The following is a 19,240-nucleotide window of genomic DNA, read 5'->3' on the forward strand; positions in this document are numbered from 1 at the left end:
AACACTGGATGTTAATAACACATCATCACTTCACGCAGCAGAATTTAGCGTGTTCGCCTGATTCTTTCTCTTCTGATTAAAAAGTCCTCCCCAAAACTACATAGTGCACCTTTAAGTACAATTTTGAGGAATTGTTCTTTACTTGAGTATTTACATTTTCTGCTGCTTTCACTTCCACTCTGCTACATTTAGGAGGCAAATATTTTTTTTTTATCATATCTTTTTATTTATCATCAATTTTGTAAAAAGTAACCAAAAGATAAATAAATGTACTTACAGTAAGTATCAAGTTACATTTACAAAAATTAATTATACATACATTTACATGCATTTATGTACTATGTACTATAGATTGACACATTAGCCGATACAATAATCAGAGTATTGGAATCAGTGTTTTTTGTTTTTATTAAATTTTTCTACGTGATTGCTGATAAAATAAATTAATTTAACAATGCACTAATTTGACTCCAGTGTACCATGGAATCTGTAGCTACAAGTACCTCCGAACTGTAGACCATGTAATGACCTCTCAGTGTTGTTGGTGAAAAGGTTCCAAGTTCAGTCTTGATCTTAGAATCAGTGCTCCGATTGTGAGATAAAAACCTGGTTGTCTCGTTTTCTCTACTGCTGCTGCTTCCAGAGTCGAGTACGGACATTGGACCACAGGAAGTGACGCTGATGAAAACAGCTTTTTGTATTGTTTGTTAATGCTTGCGGTGCCTTCACTGACCGGTGGCTGAATCACCTCCATCTTACTATCTAAATCCTTGAGCAGGAAACTGCGTAGTAACTCAGACATGGAAAGGAAAGTGCATTTTAGTGTGTATAGTAGTTTTATTACTCCAAGTTTTGGGATTACAGTGGTAGTCTTTAGGGAACGTTCAGTTTCAACAAGCCTTTTTCTCTGAGACAACATAAAAACCAAAACATCTAAAACATCTTATATATCGAGAAACAAATATATGCTCAACACGGACGGGCTGTAGTTTTTCTTTTTTTTTTAGTTAATTCAAACCCATGTTTGAGAGCCAGCAGTGCGATTTTCTCTCCCTCCAATGAACAAGCTGCGAAAAATCAACACACTGTATCGAGATATTCTGTTGTCAGAACCAGAATCAGCACCAATCTCAGCCGGGGGGGGGCAAAAATTATTTTATGTTGATTTGTCAAAATTATGCAATTTAGGCACTTATCAAGAAATTGGCAAAAACGTTATAATGAAACTGCTACAGAAAGAAATTTTTATAAGCAAAAATACCTTTTTTTTAGTTTTTATGCTTAACAGTCAACAAAAGATTGAGCAAAACAAAATCTACGGACAGAACTGTTAACGTCACGGACACGTTCTAGGCTAAACTTACAGACTATTAAACTATATTTCCAAACAGTTCAACGCGGCCTCACTCTGAGTGGTCCTGCACAGAGACAAAACAGGTGCTCGGTTTGCTTTTGCATAAAAAAAAACTATGCCGTGAACACTGTTTGCTGCTTGTGCTGTTGTTCAGCTCAGATGTGAAGCCAGATGTCCGTCTGTCCCGTGTGCCTCTGTGAACTCTGTCAGTCGTCCCTGCAGTTCCCCCCGGGAAGTTTTCTATAACACGCTAATCTATAATGGACAAACATTTAAAAGTGCTTTACATTAAGGTACCTTCAATACATTCACCTCTACATTATGAAGTCTTCTATAATACCACACAGGTAATAGCGGAGTGAGCTGCAGTTGACGAGTATTCCTTTGGCAAAAGTAACGTTTTTGCTTTTAGCAAAAGATACGGAGTGTGTCTGAGGAGTGTGGGGCTCGAGGACGAAGGGTTGTTTTCTCAAATAAACATTAAAAAAGCTAATTGTTTGATACAGAGGAGCCACCGTGTAAAGTTTGTCTCCTTTAGGTTTAGTTTATATTTATGATAAACTGAATTTAAAGGAATAGTTTGACATTTTCGGGAATATTTTAGATCAGGATTAGATGAGGAGAAAGCAGTATGTGACTCAAGTCATTTTCCTCGAACTAAGTCGAGTGTTAGTTAAGTCGTGTCTCTAGTTAAAGGTCCCATATTATGTTCATGTCCAGGTTTGCATGTTGTCAAAAAAAACATTGTTGTTCTCATACTATCCATTACTGCAGCACGTCTGTTCACCCCTTTTTAGTGCCTGTCTCTTTAAGCGCCCCCCATCCTGTAAAGTCAAGTCTGCTCTGATTGGTCGGCTCACACAGGCCTGAGCAGGCACCACCCACTGTGTTTTTGCAACTGCTGGGGCTCTGCTGGGGGTAACTGTAAAGTTGTGACATCACAACCTTACGTGTGAAGGCACAGTTTCTCTCTTGATTGGGTGTTTTGATACCGTTACAGTATCTTTATAGCACCGGACCTGCTTTGTAATAAACACACATCACACTTATATAATATGGGACCTTTAAGGTAGGTCAAGTCATCCACAGCCTTACCTGCAGAATCTGAGAAAAGTCAAGGTATTAGTAACTTTCTGATAATTATATAACTGGCCAATTTATCCAACCGGGTCAATGAAACTGAAAACATAAAATGAACACAAGTAATACGATTCATTGTGTCTCGTTCCTATTTTCAGTCAATTCATCGAAACAGCGACTGAAGACGATTTGAGTCCAAGTCACAATGACTAGAGTCCACATCTCTGCCTAGCTTAGCTTAGCTTAGCTTAGCTTAGCACAACAGCGATAAACAGGGAAGCAGCTAGCCTGGCTCAGATTTTGTAAAACGAAACACAGGAGATATTGTGATAATTATTACTGTAGTGAATTTAAGAGATGCTGGTCGGCAGATTTTGTTACTTTTGAACAGAGCCAGGCTAGTTGTTTGCAAGTAGCCGGTTAGCTTAGCATAGCATGAAGACTGGAAACAAAGGGAAACAGCTAGCATAGCTCTCTCCGAATGTATAAACTATCTTTCTTACTTAAATAAGTCGCTAAAAGCAAATATATCTCCGTCCTTTATTCACAAAATGTCCAAGTACTCCGTTAAGTCTGTCTTGCCTACAAAGTATTAGTATTTTGTGCTATTAATCATGTTCTGATTTTGACTTTTTTCTAATTTCATGTCTCAATTTTGAGAAAAAACCCTTCAAACCTTGAGCCAGTTTACCAGGAGGAGAAGGTAAAGAAGAGAAGGGGGTCACACAGAGTGAAAAGTCACAACTAAGAGCAGCATGTCATCCCTAAACAGTGCCAGGTTATTATTCAGAGTCGCATTCACACAGTATCCAGTCTATTGCACATCAGACTTCTTCATTGAGTGCAGAGAACCAAAAAGGGTCTGGGGCCGTTCGTGTTTTTCTTCTTCGGGGGTTAAGTCGATAAAGTGACAACAGTCTGAAGCTGAGAATCCAAAATGTCTTCATCGTGGTTGTCACGGTTGAGACGACCCTCACGTCTTCCACTTCATTACAAGGCAGCTGCTCTTGATTTTTTAAATATATTCTTGATTAAATGTGCTGTGCCTCACCAAATTAAGAAAAAAAAAGAAAAAAACATGGCAGAGGGTGAAACCTGGGCACTCATACTGTATGTTAAAGGTTAGAAGTAATTTCTAATTCATTATTTAATTAGTTTTTGTTTTGTTTCTCAAAAGTCTATAAAACATCAGCAGGATTTTCTGTTTTAAAAAAGCTGAGTAAAGAAATATTCCCATCGGCAGCTTTGCCTCAAGATGTTTTTACATAAATAGAAAATTAAAAAAAAAAACACAATAAAGATTAAATAATCGGACAAATGCAACAGGTGAATGCAGGAGTTTAAATTAAGACGGCAGAATAGAGGAAGTGTGCGGGAGGGGAGGGAGGGAGGAGAGGAGGGAGGGAGGAGAGGAGGGAGTTAAAAGCTGTTGGCACGAGGGAGGGGGAGGAGAGAGGGGAGCTGTCCTCAGTGATTCAGTCTCTTAGGTGCTGCTAGTAAGGGCCTTTCGAGTGTCCAAAGATCCCGATGGGGAAGTGTTTGACGTGCGACGACCACTGAGCCGCCAGCTGGAAAAACTTGACATCGTTCCATTCGACGCCGTCGATCAGTACTGCAGAGAAGGAACACGAACATTACTAAACAGTTAAACTCACAATTACTGGTGTAAATAAGTATAAGTATATTTACTCGAGTATTCTGCTTGAGTCCTGAGGTGAGTATTTCCACTTTCTTGTACTTTATACTTCGACTCCATTACAATTCCAAGGCGAATATTGTACTTTTTACTTCACCATTCCTAACTGATACATTCATTATGGATAATTACTAAAGAACCGTTTTTATAAATAAAGTTTCTTTCCCAATTCAATTAATCACACAAAATATAATCGATAATAAATAAAATTGCGATATTGTTACATAAAAAAGACTTAGACTTAGATCTTGATACAAGACTTAAATGTTATTTAAATAATACATTTTTATTCTTTTATGTCCACTGCATAATTCAGCCAATAGATTTATCCCTAGTTCTGCATTCTGAGTGTGCAGAGCATTCAATGAAAACAAAACATTTCTAAAAACCTTTTGCTAACGATATCATATGTGTCCAATAAAAAATAATATTGATTATATCTGGACGTAATGGTAAATTATTGTTCTCAAGTTGCTGCTGGACTTAACTGAGCTTGGCTTATATCAACTCCTGTTAACATCAGGAGGTACAGCAGCGAACACAGAACACAGTTAATATTATGATAATGACTATGAATAACAAAACTCTCCTTTTACATTTGGTCAAAATACAACCAGTCGAGCAATTTTCCTACCGTTTCACTGTGTGAGAATCAACTATTTATGTCAAAGCTGCAGACAAAACTGAACAGAAACACCGGGGATCCCCCTGATGGATGTCTGTGCAGCTGATGGGGGAGGAAATGTCAGTGCAGCAGTGTGAAAAGTACCTCTCAGCATGGTCTGCTGTTGCTTGGCAGTGCAGATGAGCCGGCTGATGCCTTCGATCACTTGACTCTTCGACTCCACCTCCTTGTCTTTGCTCTTTTTTGGCAGGAACATGACTGGCAGAAGGGCACAACAGAGAGACGCACGCTGGGAGTAAATGAAGGGTTCAGAATCTCTCTGCTCTCTGAGGATTAAATGACATTTGGCCTTTTGGCGCATCGTCTGAGGACGGAATGTCAAAGACTGAATTCTATCAGACAACATCCAGTCCTGTGAATATCGTCTCATTCCATAATACTCCCTTTTCTCCTCTGTCTCAAAAATGTGTGGCTTTTAAATAGGTTTAAAGGGTTATTTTGCGGCGAACTATTCCTTTAATGACAAGTACAGTGCACAAATCCAAAAGGATCCAAAGAAAGATGCATGCGTCAGTCCACTTGGACGGCTTACCCTTCTTATTCTTCTCCTTGGTCACCACCGTCATCGACATGGTGGGCTGGGTGCTCGGCTCGGCGCCCCCCAGTGGCAGCCGGCTGACCTGCAGCGAGCGGAAATTGCACTTCAGAGTGTTTTTGGAGGAGGAGTCCCGCTTCTCCACGTCTTTCTTCCTTTCTGTCGGCGCCACCCAGTAGTCAACCTGGAGCCCCATCAGTTCCGTCTGACCTACAGAACTACAGGAAACAGTCGGTAAGGTGGATGTGAAGGAAATATCTTTCTTTTAGAATAACTGTTGCTAATGTTAGTACATTTTTTTCATGTTTTAAACCAAAATTCCGGCTATATCTTACAAACTGCTCCTTTAAAAAGGTAAAAAATGTTTTCATATGCTTTCTAATTTCCCATTTATATTAGAAATCTTCGCGTAAGAATCATGCAAATAAAAGTATCTCTGTTTTGCTGAAGTAGCTGATCACATTATACCTGTAAGCACAGAAGCTGGTGTGGACGGAGGGCGAGGAGGGCGGGGTGGGCGACGCTTCTTTGAGCGCGGGGGACACTTGTGGAGGGGTGGAGGAGAGCAGAGACGAGCCCAGAGGTGCCGCATCATCGGAGTCTACTGAGGGAGGAAACAGTCAGTCATCTATGTCTCCAAAACAAACACACTGGTGGTGGAACGATGCTCGGAGCTGGTACAACTGTGAGAAGCATCGCCGCAGTCTGGAATGCAAATTGTGCACATTTTGTATCTTTTTCTTAAATGTCAAACATCTGTAAACAGTCATTGCTTGCCTAACGCCGCAGATGCTTGCTCCACGATGCCGACTTTCACCATCTAGAATGAAAAACAGATGAGGAGGGATTATTGCTTTTATAGTAAAAACGCTTCAAAGAGCTGCATTCGAAACAAAATCGACAGACACTGAATATTTCGGGCAAATCCGGAATTAAGGAGGCTACTCACCCCAATGAAAGGGATGAACTTCTGACACGAGTCCTCATCAGGGCTGTGGAGAAACAACACAGGGGAAAAGGAAAGTTCAGGTACAAAAGAGCAAAGACTCGAGATGTCATGATGAAAGGGAAAGAAACTATGTGCAGATGGAAAATCTACTTGAATCTACTGGCGTCTACAGTTAGTAATGATCAGGTCTCGTAAATGTTGACATTTGATTTCCAATGTTTCACATCTGGAAATGCTGTAATCGTTTCATTTGCATAGAAGGTATGCAAAGCTATCACAACCCAGACAGAATCAACAGAGCATGCTGCACTTGCTTCTTGGCTTCAAGCCTCCGCTAAAACAGACTCGGCTCCCCACCGCGGGCCCCCTCATTGTAGCCGGAGAAGCAAAAAAGGGCAAAACATGCAAGCTAGCGGGCCGATTCCTCCGACAAAGCCATCCAGTTATTTTGCAGGGGACAGACTGGATCTACCAAACCAAAGTCGGGAGGGGCATTCGGGAGGCAGCAAGTCCAATCAGGGGAGCAGCTCGACTACTGAGTCACAAAGAGGTGGATGAGAAGGAAGAGCACCAACCTACATCCTAAACACCTCTGGGTCCATGCACTACCTCTGAGCGGTAGTGCATCGCTACACTTACACAAGCCTTCCATGAACTATTTTCCTGGGCCATGACCAGAAAAATAGCCTGAAATGTGGTTCTAGCTCTACGTTGCTCTTTTTTCTACATGTAAAGACGTTTGATGATGTGAAAGGTTGTTGCTCTTGCCTTGAAGAAACCTGCCATCGCCCCCCGAGGGAGGAAACAGAGAGACTACAGAGGAGGGGAGAGAAGGAGAGAAGACAGTCTGCAGTAGGTCACAGTTTGCATATCAAGGCCACGTCTTTTTTTTTTTTTTGTTGTTTTTTTTTTTTTTTATCCCAACACAACACATCTCTGCTGTAATCAGTCTCAGAGCAGCCAGAGAGGGAGGGAGGGAGGGAGGGAGAGCGAGAGAGAGAGAGGGAGCCAGATGTCTGCCTGGTATGTGAGTGATTTACGTTCGTCTCGCCTTGCAGGGATGGATTATGACAGAGCACATGACTTCTGTCTGATGTGTCGGAGCCGTGTGTTGGCTCGAATGTGTGATCAGTCGGTTAAAAGAAGATGCACATGCACGTCAATCCATGTAGAATGGACGTGGGGCTGCTGTATGGAAATAACACATGCAGTCTTCAGATAAAACTCAAATCTAGTTCATCTCTGTCAAAACTAGTTTCCAGGTTGGAATAAGGGGGATTTGTATTATTGTACAATACAGAATGTGTGATAACGTAACCATTATATTGTGCATTTAGGCATTTAGGTTATTAGATTATCCTTGAGTTTCCTGGGGAAGTCACTGGGGGAAGATAATGAGTGATACTTCCGGTATTTGTCAGAACTAGCATAATGAAAGTATCATAATAACCGGTGCACTGGTAGAACCCTCCTGGTTTTAGAAGCTAAGTAAGCTAAGCATAATAACAGTGTTAGCAGAATTCACTAGATAAAGTCACTGCACTAGATCGTCATGTTGACTGATATGTCGTACCAACCGCTCTAAGAAGGAGGATGAGCGTCCTGTCGCCGCAGAGAAAGCGGGTTATGGTTCAGTGGCAGGACGCCATAACTCACACAAGGTATCATGGAGGATTTGAATGAGGTGCATAACTTTATTTACATAGCATTGAAAACAAAAAGTCACAAAGGGCCTTATTGTATTACCAGAATTAACGCCTCGCGGTTGTACGCCTCCGTGCACCAGTCAAGTTGAGTAATGGCCTGAACATTTTATTATTATTGAAGATTATCAGGTTTCAGTCGATATATATTCGATATTAAACATCAGAACTTTGTCATTTCAGCCTGTCAGACATTTGTGTGAAATTATGCTGATGATGCCAGATTGTAAGAAATTCCATCAAGGTTTGTTTCCGTATTCTAATTATACTATTTATACATGTGACATACACGTTTTTTAACTATATTAATATCATTTTAAAACAGGCCCAGTAGCACTTAAGACACTTGAGTTGATCCTGACACGTTTGATGGTAACATTGACGTAAAACATGTAACCTAAAGGTTTTATCCTGGTGGTTGAGGTTAATGATTGAATTTCAAACAATGAAGAGGTAATTGAACTCTGACAGTCATTCTACTGACAATGTGCAGGTTTTTCTACTTCTAACGGGACAGATAACAGACAGACATGGATGGCCTGAAGCACATGGAGAACATGGAGGAGGGATAAAGGAACAGAGGAGGGGAAGACGGAGCTGACATTATTCGGTCTCTTGCCACTTTATCAGCGCTGTTTATCCTTTAGCCAGTCCACTGATTGTCTTATCAATGAGTAACTGTTATGTCTTTGGGTATAAAGTGAGGGTTTAACCTCCTTTCTTGATTGCATCCTGTGTCTATAGGCTGATAAAAGAACTTTACGCAGAACATAAATAAAAACTTGGTGTGGTGCAGCTTTAATTTCATCAAACCAAACTGTGTCTGAATAGCAGAGTTAGACCTTACTGTATCTGAGGTGTTTATGTCTCAAGCCGTTAATAGAAGAAAAACCTTGGCAGCTGTTAAAGTGGCGAGCTCCGGTTTGAAGGCCGAGAAGGTTTCAAAGAGGGGAAAAATGGCTCCAACACACAAAAAGCGCATGAATCACCAAGCTACGTGAGAAACAAACTCAATCGACCACAATACCTTACTGCAAAATCAAAATGAAAGCTCTTTTTCCTTCAAAGAAAGAAAAGAAAAAATACAACAAAAAGATAAAAACATGTTATTCACACACACACACACAGAGATGGAGAGACAGTGACGTTTTAGAAGACAGCGTGTCAGACACCGCAGCTCCCACACAAACTCCACATTAGTATAACTTATTGACAGTTTTCATTTTCAAAAGGGGGTTGAAACATTTATCATGTGTGTTCAATTAGTTCACATGTTAACTGTCTCAATAATTCAAAATAAAAAGTTTTTTCAGTCTTAATCCTCACTGCTGATATTTTAAATCACCTTTGTGCCGTTTTTAAATCACTATAATTGTGTTTAGTTTGCTGCAGAAAGTCAGCTAACGTCTGTCGGATTGTTCATCTCGTCTCTCTTTTACACATCAGTTCAACCCCCTTTCGAAAAATAAACTGCTGAAAACTCTGCATTACAAGCATTAGTTAGACAAAAAAAACATGAGGATAGCTCACAAAAACACATTTAAAGTCCCACTTCTGTACAGCTCGGTGTGAAATATCGTCAGGTATTAATCCTGAGGAGTGAAGAGAACCTACCTCTTCTGTTTGTAGGTGAGCATGGCCTCTGCGATGGGGAGCTGGTGAGCACCGTTAGCTCCCACCATGTACTGAGTGACCCTCGACACCACGTCTGGGCTCTCCTGGGCTGCAAGAGACGCACCGGTCAGTTAATTCACAACTACCCAAACACGTTGTCAGAAACAAATCTAAAGTCTGTAGTATTTAAGAGCCCACCAACGACAGGAGCCTCAGGCTTGTGGAAGAGGTCCCTCCAAGCAGTGTCTTGGAACAAACTGTTGTATCGATAGTCAATAGTGCCGAGATATTTGGAGACGGGATGTGCACCTGAACCAATCGGAGACAAACATTCAAACAAAAAAGCAGCTTCAAAGGTGAGTTATTTTAACTACTGTGAACAAATCAGACGAATACTGGGAGGACAGGAAGGGCTCCTGTTCATTCAGTGCAAAATGATCGACAGCTTTAAGAGTTTCTGGCACTGTCAGGTGGTTCAAGGGGGTAAAACAATCCCACTATCAGACTTGCATCCATTTTCAGTAATTAGAGCATTTTAATTTTGCAGGATTTCAATCTGACAGTCCTGTATTAATCAGTAGCATTCAGCTTAGGCTACATCTTACCTAAAGGGATGATGAGGAACCTCATGTAGCCGAGCCAGTCAGGGGTCTTATGGGAGAGGTGGTCCACGAATAGCCTCAGGACGGCGCTGAAGTAGTGCTGCGCTCCGGCCACTGCGATCTTTATGGGGACGGGCGTCTGGGAGTTACAGTTGCAACTAGGAAAGAGAATAAATCGATGGGTTAAAGCTCCACAGTATATGATGGCTGAGATGATGATGGTGATGATGATGATGGTGATGGTGATGGTGATGATGGTGATGGTGATGATGATGGTGATGATGGTGATGGTGATGATGGTGATGGTGATGGTGATGACGGCAGGCTGACTTACAATCTCTGTATGCGGGAGACGATGGTGTTGAACGCAGCCTGGATGTCGGCCGTGGTGCACGTGCAGACCACCGGTAGATGGTGGTTTTGCAGCATATCTGAAAGATACTGAAAGAAGACAAGAAGGAGAAACAGATTTTAAAACAAGACCGCATTTATTTCAACACTGTTTTACTGAGAAGCCACAGAAATGTTTTGTTCAGATTACAAAACTTCCTCCCACTTTACATCGGCATGAGTGCGAGTTGATAATGACTACAGTTTCTGAGCCATTTAAAGCTGGCAGTGCAGGTGCTCCTCACCTGGCCCTGCCAGTCTGACGTGTTGATGAGGATGATGCTGTCCGGGAGGTGGTTATCAGACACCAGGATGTGGTTTAGCTGGTCATACACAGTCTTTCTTGGGATCTAGGAGGGAAACATTGGAAACCTTTTGATTTAAAATAAACACCAATGCTTTGGATTTTAGAAACCAGAAAATATGTTTGATAAAATTGCCCTCAAGATAAGGTTATGCTGGAATAAGGGTTGTCCTGCAGTTCTCTTCCCCTACCTGTAGGTGGCAGCGTGTGTCCAGGGACCGCTCGTTGTCCAGGCTGTTGGCCCTCTCGCTCTGCGGCCTGCTGGGCTGGCGCTCCTTCAGCGACGTGCTCCTCCCTCGCCTTCCTGCCAACTTTGGTTCCTGCCTACAAACAGCAGAAGAAGAGAGATGGGCGACTGGAGTGTGAGAAGCACAAACGACAGCAGGAAGCCTGAACCCTGACTTGTAGGCCAAAAAAAATACTGAGTCACCCCTTACCTGTTGGATGAAATGATTAGCGACTCTGTCTTGGTCATTTTGCCACTTGGTGGCAGTCTCTCTAAAAACGTGTCCATGTTGTCCATCTCCAGCTCTGTGGTGGGAGTCACCGCCTCCGGCTGCTCCTGAGGGAAAACAGAAAGAGAGAAAAACAGCACCAGTGAGGCGTTGACACACGTGTTTATGCATTTCTCTCCTCAAAACAAACATTTTCCAGACCTCAAGGGTTCTGACTGTGCTTGAGGATTTTGGTTGTTATCCATCATGAAGCATTTTAATTTAGTCTGCATGTTTATGGATGCAAACTTGACTGTTAACAGCTGAAATGTTACTCTTGTTCCTGTATGTGAAGTGACATTAAGAAAAAGAAACAATATAAAACAAGACACATAAATTGGAGACGCACATAATTTAAAGTGTGCATCTGCATTTTTAAAGCTGCAAAAGGCTCACTGCCTCATGTTTTTCCTCCAAATACTGACTCATATTAATAAAAGCTGATTTCAGTTATTGATCTCAAGCAGCTTCAAGAGTTGATACTCACAAAGGAGACGTTATCGGACACATTGTCATCCGGATATTTGGCCCCGCCGCACTTGGTTTTATCTGGGTCAATCTGAAACGAGACGGTGAGAGGAATAATAAACATTACCTGGTTCTGATGGAATCCCAGGAAGTTTCACTGTTGCAGTCAACGGAACCCCGACAGTTTCATAAACACATTATAACTGGTTTGAACCTGCGGACTGGTGGGAAAGAATCGAAGCTAGCGGAGTGAAATTTCAGTGAAAGATTCGGCCGGACAGTTAACGTCTTTCTGCTCCAGTGCAGCCGTCAGTGCAGCTCACTGGTTACACTGGTGGGCCTCCAGCTGTTTCACTGTGGTACTGGGAGCCAGTTTGTTTAAGTGAATGTAGAGGAAGTAGGGATCTGGTAGAGGAATTGGGCACGTGATCAGCAACACAAAGATGCAGAAAAAGTCTCAAGATAACTCCCTAAATCTTCCCCTGTTCTGTCGTCTATTTGACTCTGAACGGGTTCATAATTTACAAAATAAACATCATGCTTTGTTGAAGAAGACATGAAACTAGTGACTAAGACCATAAACTCATTGGAAAACTGATTACTGGTGTGATAAATCAAGTTAGAAGTAGGGTCATTTTCTCATAAGCTTACATAAAAATCTTCTTTTTGCAACCAGTGGCCATTAGAAAGGTAGAAATGCAGGTTTAAGCCACTTCTGTCTTGGCTTCACTCTTCAGACACAGAAGCTCGGTCCATACTTCACACGGTCACAGTCTAGTTTCTGTAGGACTGTTTTATATGTGTCACGACGTGTCACTAAAGTCACGTAAAGGCAACTCAGGATGAGAGTCGCTGTTACTGTAGTCTCACCGGGCTGGGAGGCTCCCTGTGGCTCCGGCTGCTGTGGATGCTGCCGATCTCAGTTTGGGAGCTGGAGAGTGAGAGACCCTCGAAATATGGCCTGAAACACAAGAAACAATCAGGACTGAAGTTAGGAACACAAACACAAGAGGAGCCTCATCTGGGTCTATTTTATGTGGACTTGATACCAACACTTTGTTTGTTGCTGTTACCCATGCATTGTATATTAATGAAGATGTGTTCAATGTCCTCTCTGGCTGTGGAGGAATTTCCGATTATCGCAGAATTGCTGTATCGTGATACTTTCGTATACTATCTTGAACTGGACTGTAACAGATAATACGAGCAAAGAGTTGACCATATAAACATATATAAATATTGCTGCTGGGAATCACTCACTTGAGTTTGGGTTTTGGTGTGCTGAGGACGCTGTCGTCATCATCGAGCTCCGGGCCGCTGTCGCTCGGGTTCTCGAACTCCACGCTGTCCAGGTCCAGGTCCTCCTCCTCCACCTCTGGGGGCGGTTCTGCAGGGTCCTGCTCTGAGTCCAGCACCTTCACACACACACGCACATACATTTCACGGTGGCTCAACAGCAGAAGAAGAAGAAGACGGCGTTAATCTTTAAGACGGAAACACCCACCTCGTCTGAGACTCTGAAGCGCTTCAGCAGAGCCACCACTCGCTGCTTAAAGTTCTGCTGCTAAAACACAAGAGAGCGGACACACAGCCACAAGTCAGTGACCTAGTTTTGATTTACTACAGCGACTCTCAGCAATCCAATACAGAGAAAACAGCCACGCTGAGCACCGGCTCCTCCTTTCTAGTCATTTTACCGGCAGTAGATACATTTGCAGTGGCGGCTGAGCATCGATTTCTGCTGCGCGTGCCCATGTAAATCAATAATCAAGCAGCATCATGCCTCAACTGCTTTCTGGGGCTTTTATCTCCTCGCTCTATAAAAACATATCAACCACGAGGAAAAAGACAGATTTATACCGTCTCGTTAAAAGCTCACTGTTATTCAGTGATCAATCTGAAACACATGGGGTGTTGATTGGAGTTTCATGGTTTTTATTTTAGGAGCGCATTCAGTTACAGGGCCAGAGCAAACACTGGGTTCCAGGCTTTCAGTCAGCTTTACGACTTAAGAGTGAGATCATCTGGGTTTGTCCTGCTTTGAATTGTCACAAAAAATAAATCTATATGAATAATAATCATATCATAAAGTCCTACTCTAACAGAGGTTAACCAGCGAGGTTGCCAGATGACAAGAGAAGACCCTTTTTTTCCTGTAGTTGTGGATCCTCAAACTAAACCGTAGCGTGGTGTTTCTTTACATTTCGGCCAGACCTCCTCTAATCTCCGGTTCCCGTCTCTTACTCTGGTGATGGACGGCGTCCTCACAATCGACCGCCGTTGTTTCTTTGGCTTTCTCACGTCGTACTCGTCGTCCTCCAGATCCTGAAAACAATCGATGGCCAAATGCTTTATTGACACTTGGATCTCTTGAAGCGTTCCTTAAGAAAATAATGCCGTGCACGTACAGATGTCTTCCAACGTGTTTTGCCTCCTGACCCTATAGATTTGCCTGAATGGGCTTCTGGGCCGACTCACCTGTACCTGCACGGCGTCGTCGCTGGCCTCCTGCTCCGAGGAGAAGCTCTCATACTCGTCTTCTGAGTAGTTATCTGAAGCAGAAGACAAGTGGGCAGATTAAAGGCTGTGGAGTGAAGCAGATGCCTCATACATATTTCAATGACCCTTTTAAATCTGACATGCTGCCAGCCTCTAAATATACACCATGTACAGTACGCAGTGAGCTGTTTGCTACCTGAATTTAATCACTTTCGGCTCGATTAAAGAGGAAAAACACCCTGAACCCTGCGATCCCGGCCCTGTTTAGCCCCATCGAGCATATTAGGTGATTATGATGGCCTCGTGCTGTTTTAACCTCGGAGCGCCGGGGGGGTAATGTGAGGCAAAGTGTACCGGAGCATTTGATCTTCTGTCCTCCCTGCAGGGCCGCCTCCTCGTGGTCTATTGGCTGACTGGACAGGGAAAAGATCCAGATCTCCGCCACCTTCCCCAGCATGTCCTTCTGGTTGCTGCAGAGAGGCAGGACCTGGCCTCCCTCCGTCGGGTGCTGCATCACCTGGGAGACAAGAGAGCGGCGGCAGGAGATGAGACGGCGGAGGAATGTTTCACCTCAGTGAGACAGAGGATCTGAGCTCACTCCTCAGTTCTTCCTATTCTCAAAATCGTCCACTGCAAGGATGATCCACTGCATTCAGTTGATTTAACACTACATTTTGGCAGAGGTATCGAGCTCTCCACCTGCAACAAACTTTATTTAGCATAAAGCATTGCAGGCTCAGAGATGCTGTGAAGATTTGTAGTGTTCAGTTTTACTTGAATGTGGCCATCGAGGCAGAAAAACAGGCGTGCACACAATTAAACACTTGAAAACCGTGATGAATTCTGTTTTAAAACCATTTGCTGCTCAAAGATGTATGTATATATGTATATATTTAACATTTGCACATGAGAATGTTTCAAAACGACTTCCCAAAATGTTTCCAACAATCTTCGAACCAGAGAAATCCACGTGGTATTTAAGGTACCGGTGTGTTTGGTTGCCTGTCGCTATAAACTTCCAGGAGCGAGTCAAAGTTACGAAGGAGGTCAGAATGAAACTTAAAACGATCACCTCGTCCATGAATGTCACCACGATAGTTAGCTAAGATTATCTATCAACAGCAGTGGTTGTAATCCGAGGCGACTCTGGGTGTTTACTCCTCCAGAATGAACTCCAGGCTCTCCGCATAAAACCCTCGCAAATGTCTTTTGTTTTGTTTTGACAGAGACCCCGAGAAATTACACGTTGTGCGTTTGATTATCTTAATGACCTGTTTTTGTCATCCGCCGCCCACAGACCCACACATTCAGACCAGAGTTGTATTTATTCTGGACGCACTGTAACAAGCAGCTACAGGGATTCAGACCATCACAAACTCAGGTCACGTCAGGACAGCACCGCCCCGACTCTGTACCAGTCTCTTTGTTCCAGCTCAGTCCGGAGACCCGTCAGCCTTCAGCAGTTTACACTGTATCTCGTGTGGTATGTTGTCTCGCAGTGCTTTTGTATCCTTAAGCTGAAAAAAGCCAAGAAGCATTTCTCACTTGTGGTACAACTCTGCTGCTTTTTTTTTTTTTCTCCTCCCAGGCGCCAATATGTTTTTTTTTGTCTCCACTCAGCTGCTGAGACGTGACCTTAATAAGCTCCACTGAGCTTTGTGAGCCATGTGGGAGCTCCTTAGTGTAACAGCGTCGTCTGCCCTGAAACATATTCATCTCAAGAAATCGGCTTATTCATGTATTCTAGGTTTTCTCTAAAACACAAGGCGTAATTTGTCCATCGAGCGAGATAACTTTGGAGAAAGTTCTCATCACTTCTGCGAGGATTATCGGAAAAAAAGGAGGTATTTACTGCGAAAAAGTGTAATTATCTTAAATCTTTTAGATATAAAACGAATATTTTCAGACTAATTACATAGAAAGGCGACTTATTTAAGAGCCAAACCCTCAGTGAAGATGAAGAGGACAACCAGCAGCTCAAACAGCCACCATTCCCTCATTATATTTTCACACCGGTCAGCCTATTAGAGGTGATACATATCTCCTGCATGACCTCCAGACACAATAATACAGTGCAAGATATATCCTTGTTATCGTCTACACACTGCACACACACACACACACACACAATCAGGCTCTACCTCGGCCATGTCAATAGATCCCACAGCGAGGGTCTTGTAGCCCAGGATGGTTCGGTTCTTGTATCTCTTCCGTCTCTGCAGCATGATCTGCAGCTTGTTGCCTTCCCGTTTTAAGAAGTGAGGGTACTGAAGGGGGGAAAAAACAAGATGACAAGGAAAAAATACACATTACTCAGCTAGAATTTAACCGGAAGCCTTTAGAAGTCGGGTTGATGATGTTCTGTAGTAATTATTGTGAACACCAGTAATGCATTGACCTTTTAAAGTGATATTTACTGTATATAAGTGGTTTCTCTGAGCCGTAGAGCTCCCCTTACACAACATATGTCTTTATTATATCATTCATTACATCCCGCTGCCGTACATACTCCCCAGAGCACAAAACTGGCAGCTGAAGTCGTCCCCATCAAACACATTATTTACTTTTACTTGAGTTTTAAGCCCCTGAGAGCTTGGTTTTAAAATATTAAAGGTCCAGGATGTAGGATTTAGGCAGATTTAGTGGGATTTGGGGTCTGAAATGTGATATAATATTTATAATTATCACCTGAGCCTAAGAATCTACTTGTGTTTGTTATCTAATAATGAGCTTTTTATATCACTGAGGCAGTAAGGCCGAGTTTATCCAGCTGCAGTCACAGCACGAACACGAAGGAAGCTAAAGAAAGTTGAACTTCCAAATATGGTTTGTGGAGGGTTTGAAGGCTGATCTGGGAACAGACGACACCAACAACTACTTTTCACGTTTATAATAATTTGAGCTTTTAAGTTGCAGCTACTTGTGAACATAATAAAATAATAATATCAGGCTCAATATTCTTATACAAGACAACAGACTCTTTCTGTTTTTGTAAATTTCATAATAAAAGCCCTCGTCAGTATACGTATAACTGATCTGCAGTTATAGGGGGCATAAAATAAATACATACATCTATATTTATCATTTAGGTATGATTCATAGCTATTTCTGCCTAATGGCTGCTAAAATACCCATATTTATATTACATATTATTTTGTTTTCCTAAGCTACCTTTAATTGAAGAAGAGAAGAAGAAGAAGAAGAAGATGATGATGATGATGAAGAAGAAGACAAAGAAGAAGAAGAAGACGAAGAAGAAGGAGACAAAGAAGAAGAAATACTTTAGCCCCTGAGAGAAATGTAATCTTTTTTTATTCTGATTCAGTTTAACAGCGTCCCAACTTTTTCGGAATCTGGATTGTAGGATGTCATAACTCAAAGTAAGAAGAAGATGATTAAAAAGGAAGGTCTTAAATAAAACCACAGTGCCAAGCTGTGTCAGAACTTTATCTAACTTTCTTTAAAAATGACTTTTGTGACTCGATTTAAAAACTTTTCATCTTCTGTATGAACGTTGGGAAACTGGAGAAGTCAGAAAGCTTTTGTTGGTATCTTATTGTTGGGATTTCTCGACCACAACAACAAAAGAGACCTTTATATGTTATTTGTGTCCAACACGAGTTGCAAGTTTAATAAAACTCCTTGCAGGAAACTACTCATAAATGGCTTATTTGGCAAACTAGAATACAATATTCCTTAACCGAACAGCGGCATGGTGATTTATTTATTTATATATTTATTTATTCACCTGCAGTGAAAAGGTGAGCGCCAGATCAGTCTCCACAGACCCACTGGGTGGCAGCACAATCTCATGGGACCTTAAAATCCGTTTGGAGCCCTGTAGGGAGAAAAAAAATGGCTGGTGTTTAATTTAGGTGCAGCTTTTTTCCCTGGATTAACTCTGCATCTCTGCTATTGTTATCTTCTCCCAAACAAAAACCCATTGCTGACAAAATCAGGAACAATAAAATATGTACCTGGATTTTAACGGCTATGACCACAGAGATCAGCTCTTTGTCCAGTTCTCTCATCACCACCAGCTTCTTCAGAGTCAGGCTGCACAACCTGCACACGGAGAGAGACGCAGAGAGAGGTGGGAATTAGTTCGCTGCCGCCGCCGCCGGTGTCTTTTTTAATATGCACACACAGATGAATCATTCACACCAGAAAGCAGACTGTGTATTCATTAAACAGACACAACAAGTAAACAGTTTACAATTAAGCAGAACGCGCTCAGTCTGTCAGGAAGACACGGCATCCGCCAGTCAGCAGGTGTGAGGACTCTGCTGGTGCTTCACACTTTACACGAGGTGTTAATTTGATGATCGTACGCAGAGCGGGTAAAAACCTGCAAGGCCAGCGATTTACACGAACCGAGCAACACATTAGCATCACTGCAAGATTTGCACTTAACACAGATTTACTCAAATGTGGAAAAGAAACGCCCACTGCAACTGTAAAATGTCATTTAAAAATCAGAAACCCAAATACAAATACTTCCTGTAAAACTCCTGTTTTAACACAAGTTTCTCTTTCTAGATATAAAGTATTAAATTGGTGTAATTTAAATGTTTTGTTTTACACTTTGAACAGAGCCAGACGTGTTTCCCTCTGTTTCCAGTCTTAATATGCTAGGCTACTAGCTAAGCTTATTATGTCCTGGTTCTAGCTTCATAATAAAGGTGCAATACTTAAAACCACGTGTCAAATTCATACTCAAAACAAACAGGCGACAGTTTATCATCAAAAAAACTGCTACAATTAGCATGCTGTCAGCTACTTAGCTCAGTTAGCCATGCAGCTAGCGGTGTGGACTGGCAGCTCATGGACCAGAGGACTGTTGGTGTTTAAAGCGCTAGTACAGTTT

The 19,240-nt window shown here is 42.2% G+C and overlaps 1 protein-coding gene across 8 annotated transcripts in view; it reads right to left on the reverse strand.

The window, feature by feature from the left end:
* Positions 1 to 813: 813 nt before the first annotated feature.
* Positions 814 to 19,240, reverse strand: part of pacs2 (phosphofurin acidic cluster sorting protein 2) — a 51,127-nt gene continuing 32,700 nt past the window's right edge. The window contains exons 2-26 of one of the 8 annotated variants that reach the window (XM_030443756.1): positions 18,351 to 18,438; positions 18,122 to 18,211; positions 16,515 to 16,640; positions 14,728 to 14,890; positions 14,353 to 14,426; positions 14,119 to 14,199; positions 13,379 to 13,435; positions 13,135 to 13,289; positions 12,745 to 12,835; positions 11,894 to 11,965; positions 11,350 to 11,474; positions 11,104 to 11,236; positions 10,854 to 10,958; positions 10,553 to 10,659; positions 10,222 to 10,376; positions 9,815 to 9,925; positions 9,617 to 9,725; positions 9,030 to 9,062; positions 7,068 to 7,112; positions 6,300 to 6,342; positions 6,128 to 6,170; positions 5,819 to 5,954; positions 5,348 to 5,568; positions 4,900 to 5,013; positions 814 to 4,046 (exon numbers count right to left, since the gene is read on the reverse strand). In XM_030443756.1, coding sequence (XP_030299616.1) covers positions 3,928 to 4,046; positions 4,900 to 5,013; positions 5,348 to 5,568; positions 5,819 to 5,954; positions 6,128 to 6,170; positions 6,300 to 6,342; positions 7,068 to 7,112; positions 9,030 to 9,062; positions 9,617 to 9,725; positions 9,815 to 9,925; positions 10,222 to 10,376; positions 10,553 to 10,659; positions 10,854 to 10,958; positions 11,104 to 11,236; positions 11,350 to 11,474; positions 11,894 to 11,965; positions 12,745 to 12,835; positions 13,135 to 13,289; positions 13,379 to 13,435; positions 14,119 to 14,199; positions 14,353 to 14,426; positions 14,728 to 14,890; positions 16,515 to 16,640; positions 18,122 to 18,211; positions 18,351 to 18,438 — 2,596 coding nt within the window. In that variant the 3' untranslated portion in view covers positions 814 to 3,927. Of the gene's footprint in view, positions 4,047 to 4,899; positions 5,014 to 5,347; positions 5,569 to 5,818; positions 5,955 to 6,127; positions 6,171 to 6,299; positions 6,343 to 7,067; positions 7,113 to 9,029; positions 9,063 to 9,616; positions 9,726 to 9,814; positions 9,926 to 10,221; positions 10,377 to 10,552; positions 10,660 to 10,853; positions 10,959 to 11,103; positions 11,237 to 11,349; positions 11,475 to 11,893; positions 11,966 to 12,744; positions 12,836 to 13,134; positions 13,290 to 13,378; positions 13,439 to 14,118; positions 14,200 to 14,352; positions 14,427 to 14,727; positions 14,891 to 16,514; positions 16,641 to 18,121; positions 18,212 to 18,350; positions 18,439 to 19,240 lie in introns of all 8 variants that reach the window. The other 7 variants (XM_030443754.1, XM_030443755.1, XM_030443757.1 and 4 more) reach the window with 7 other exon arrangements.

Source organism: Sparus aurata, chromosome 16, assembly GCF_900880675.1.
Source record: "Sparus aurata chromosome 16, fSpaAur1.1, whole genome shotgun sequence".
NCBI lineage: Eukaryota > Metazoa > Chordata > Actinopteri > Spariformes > Sparidae > Sparus > Sparus aurata.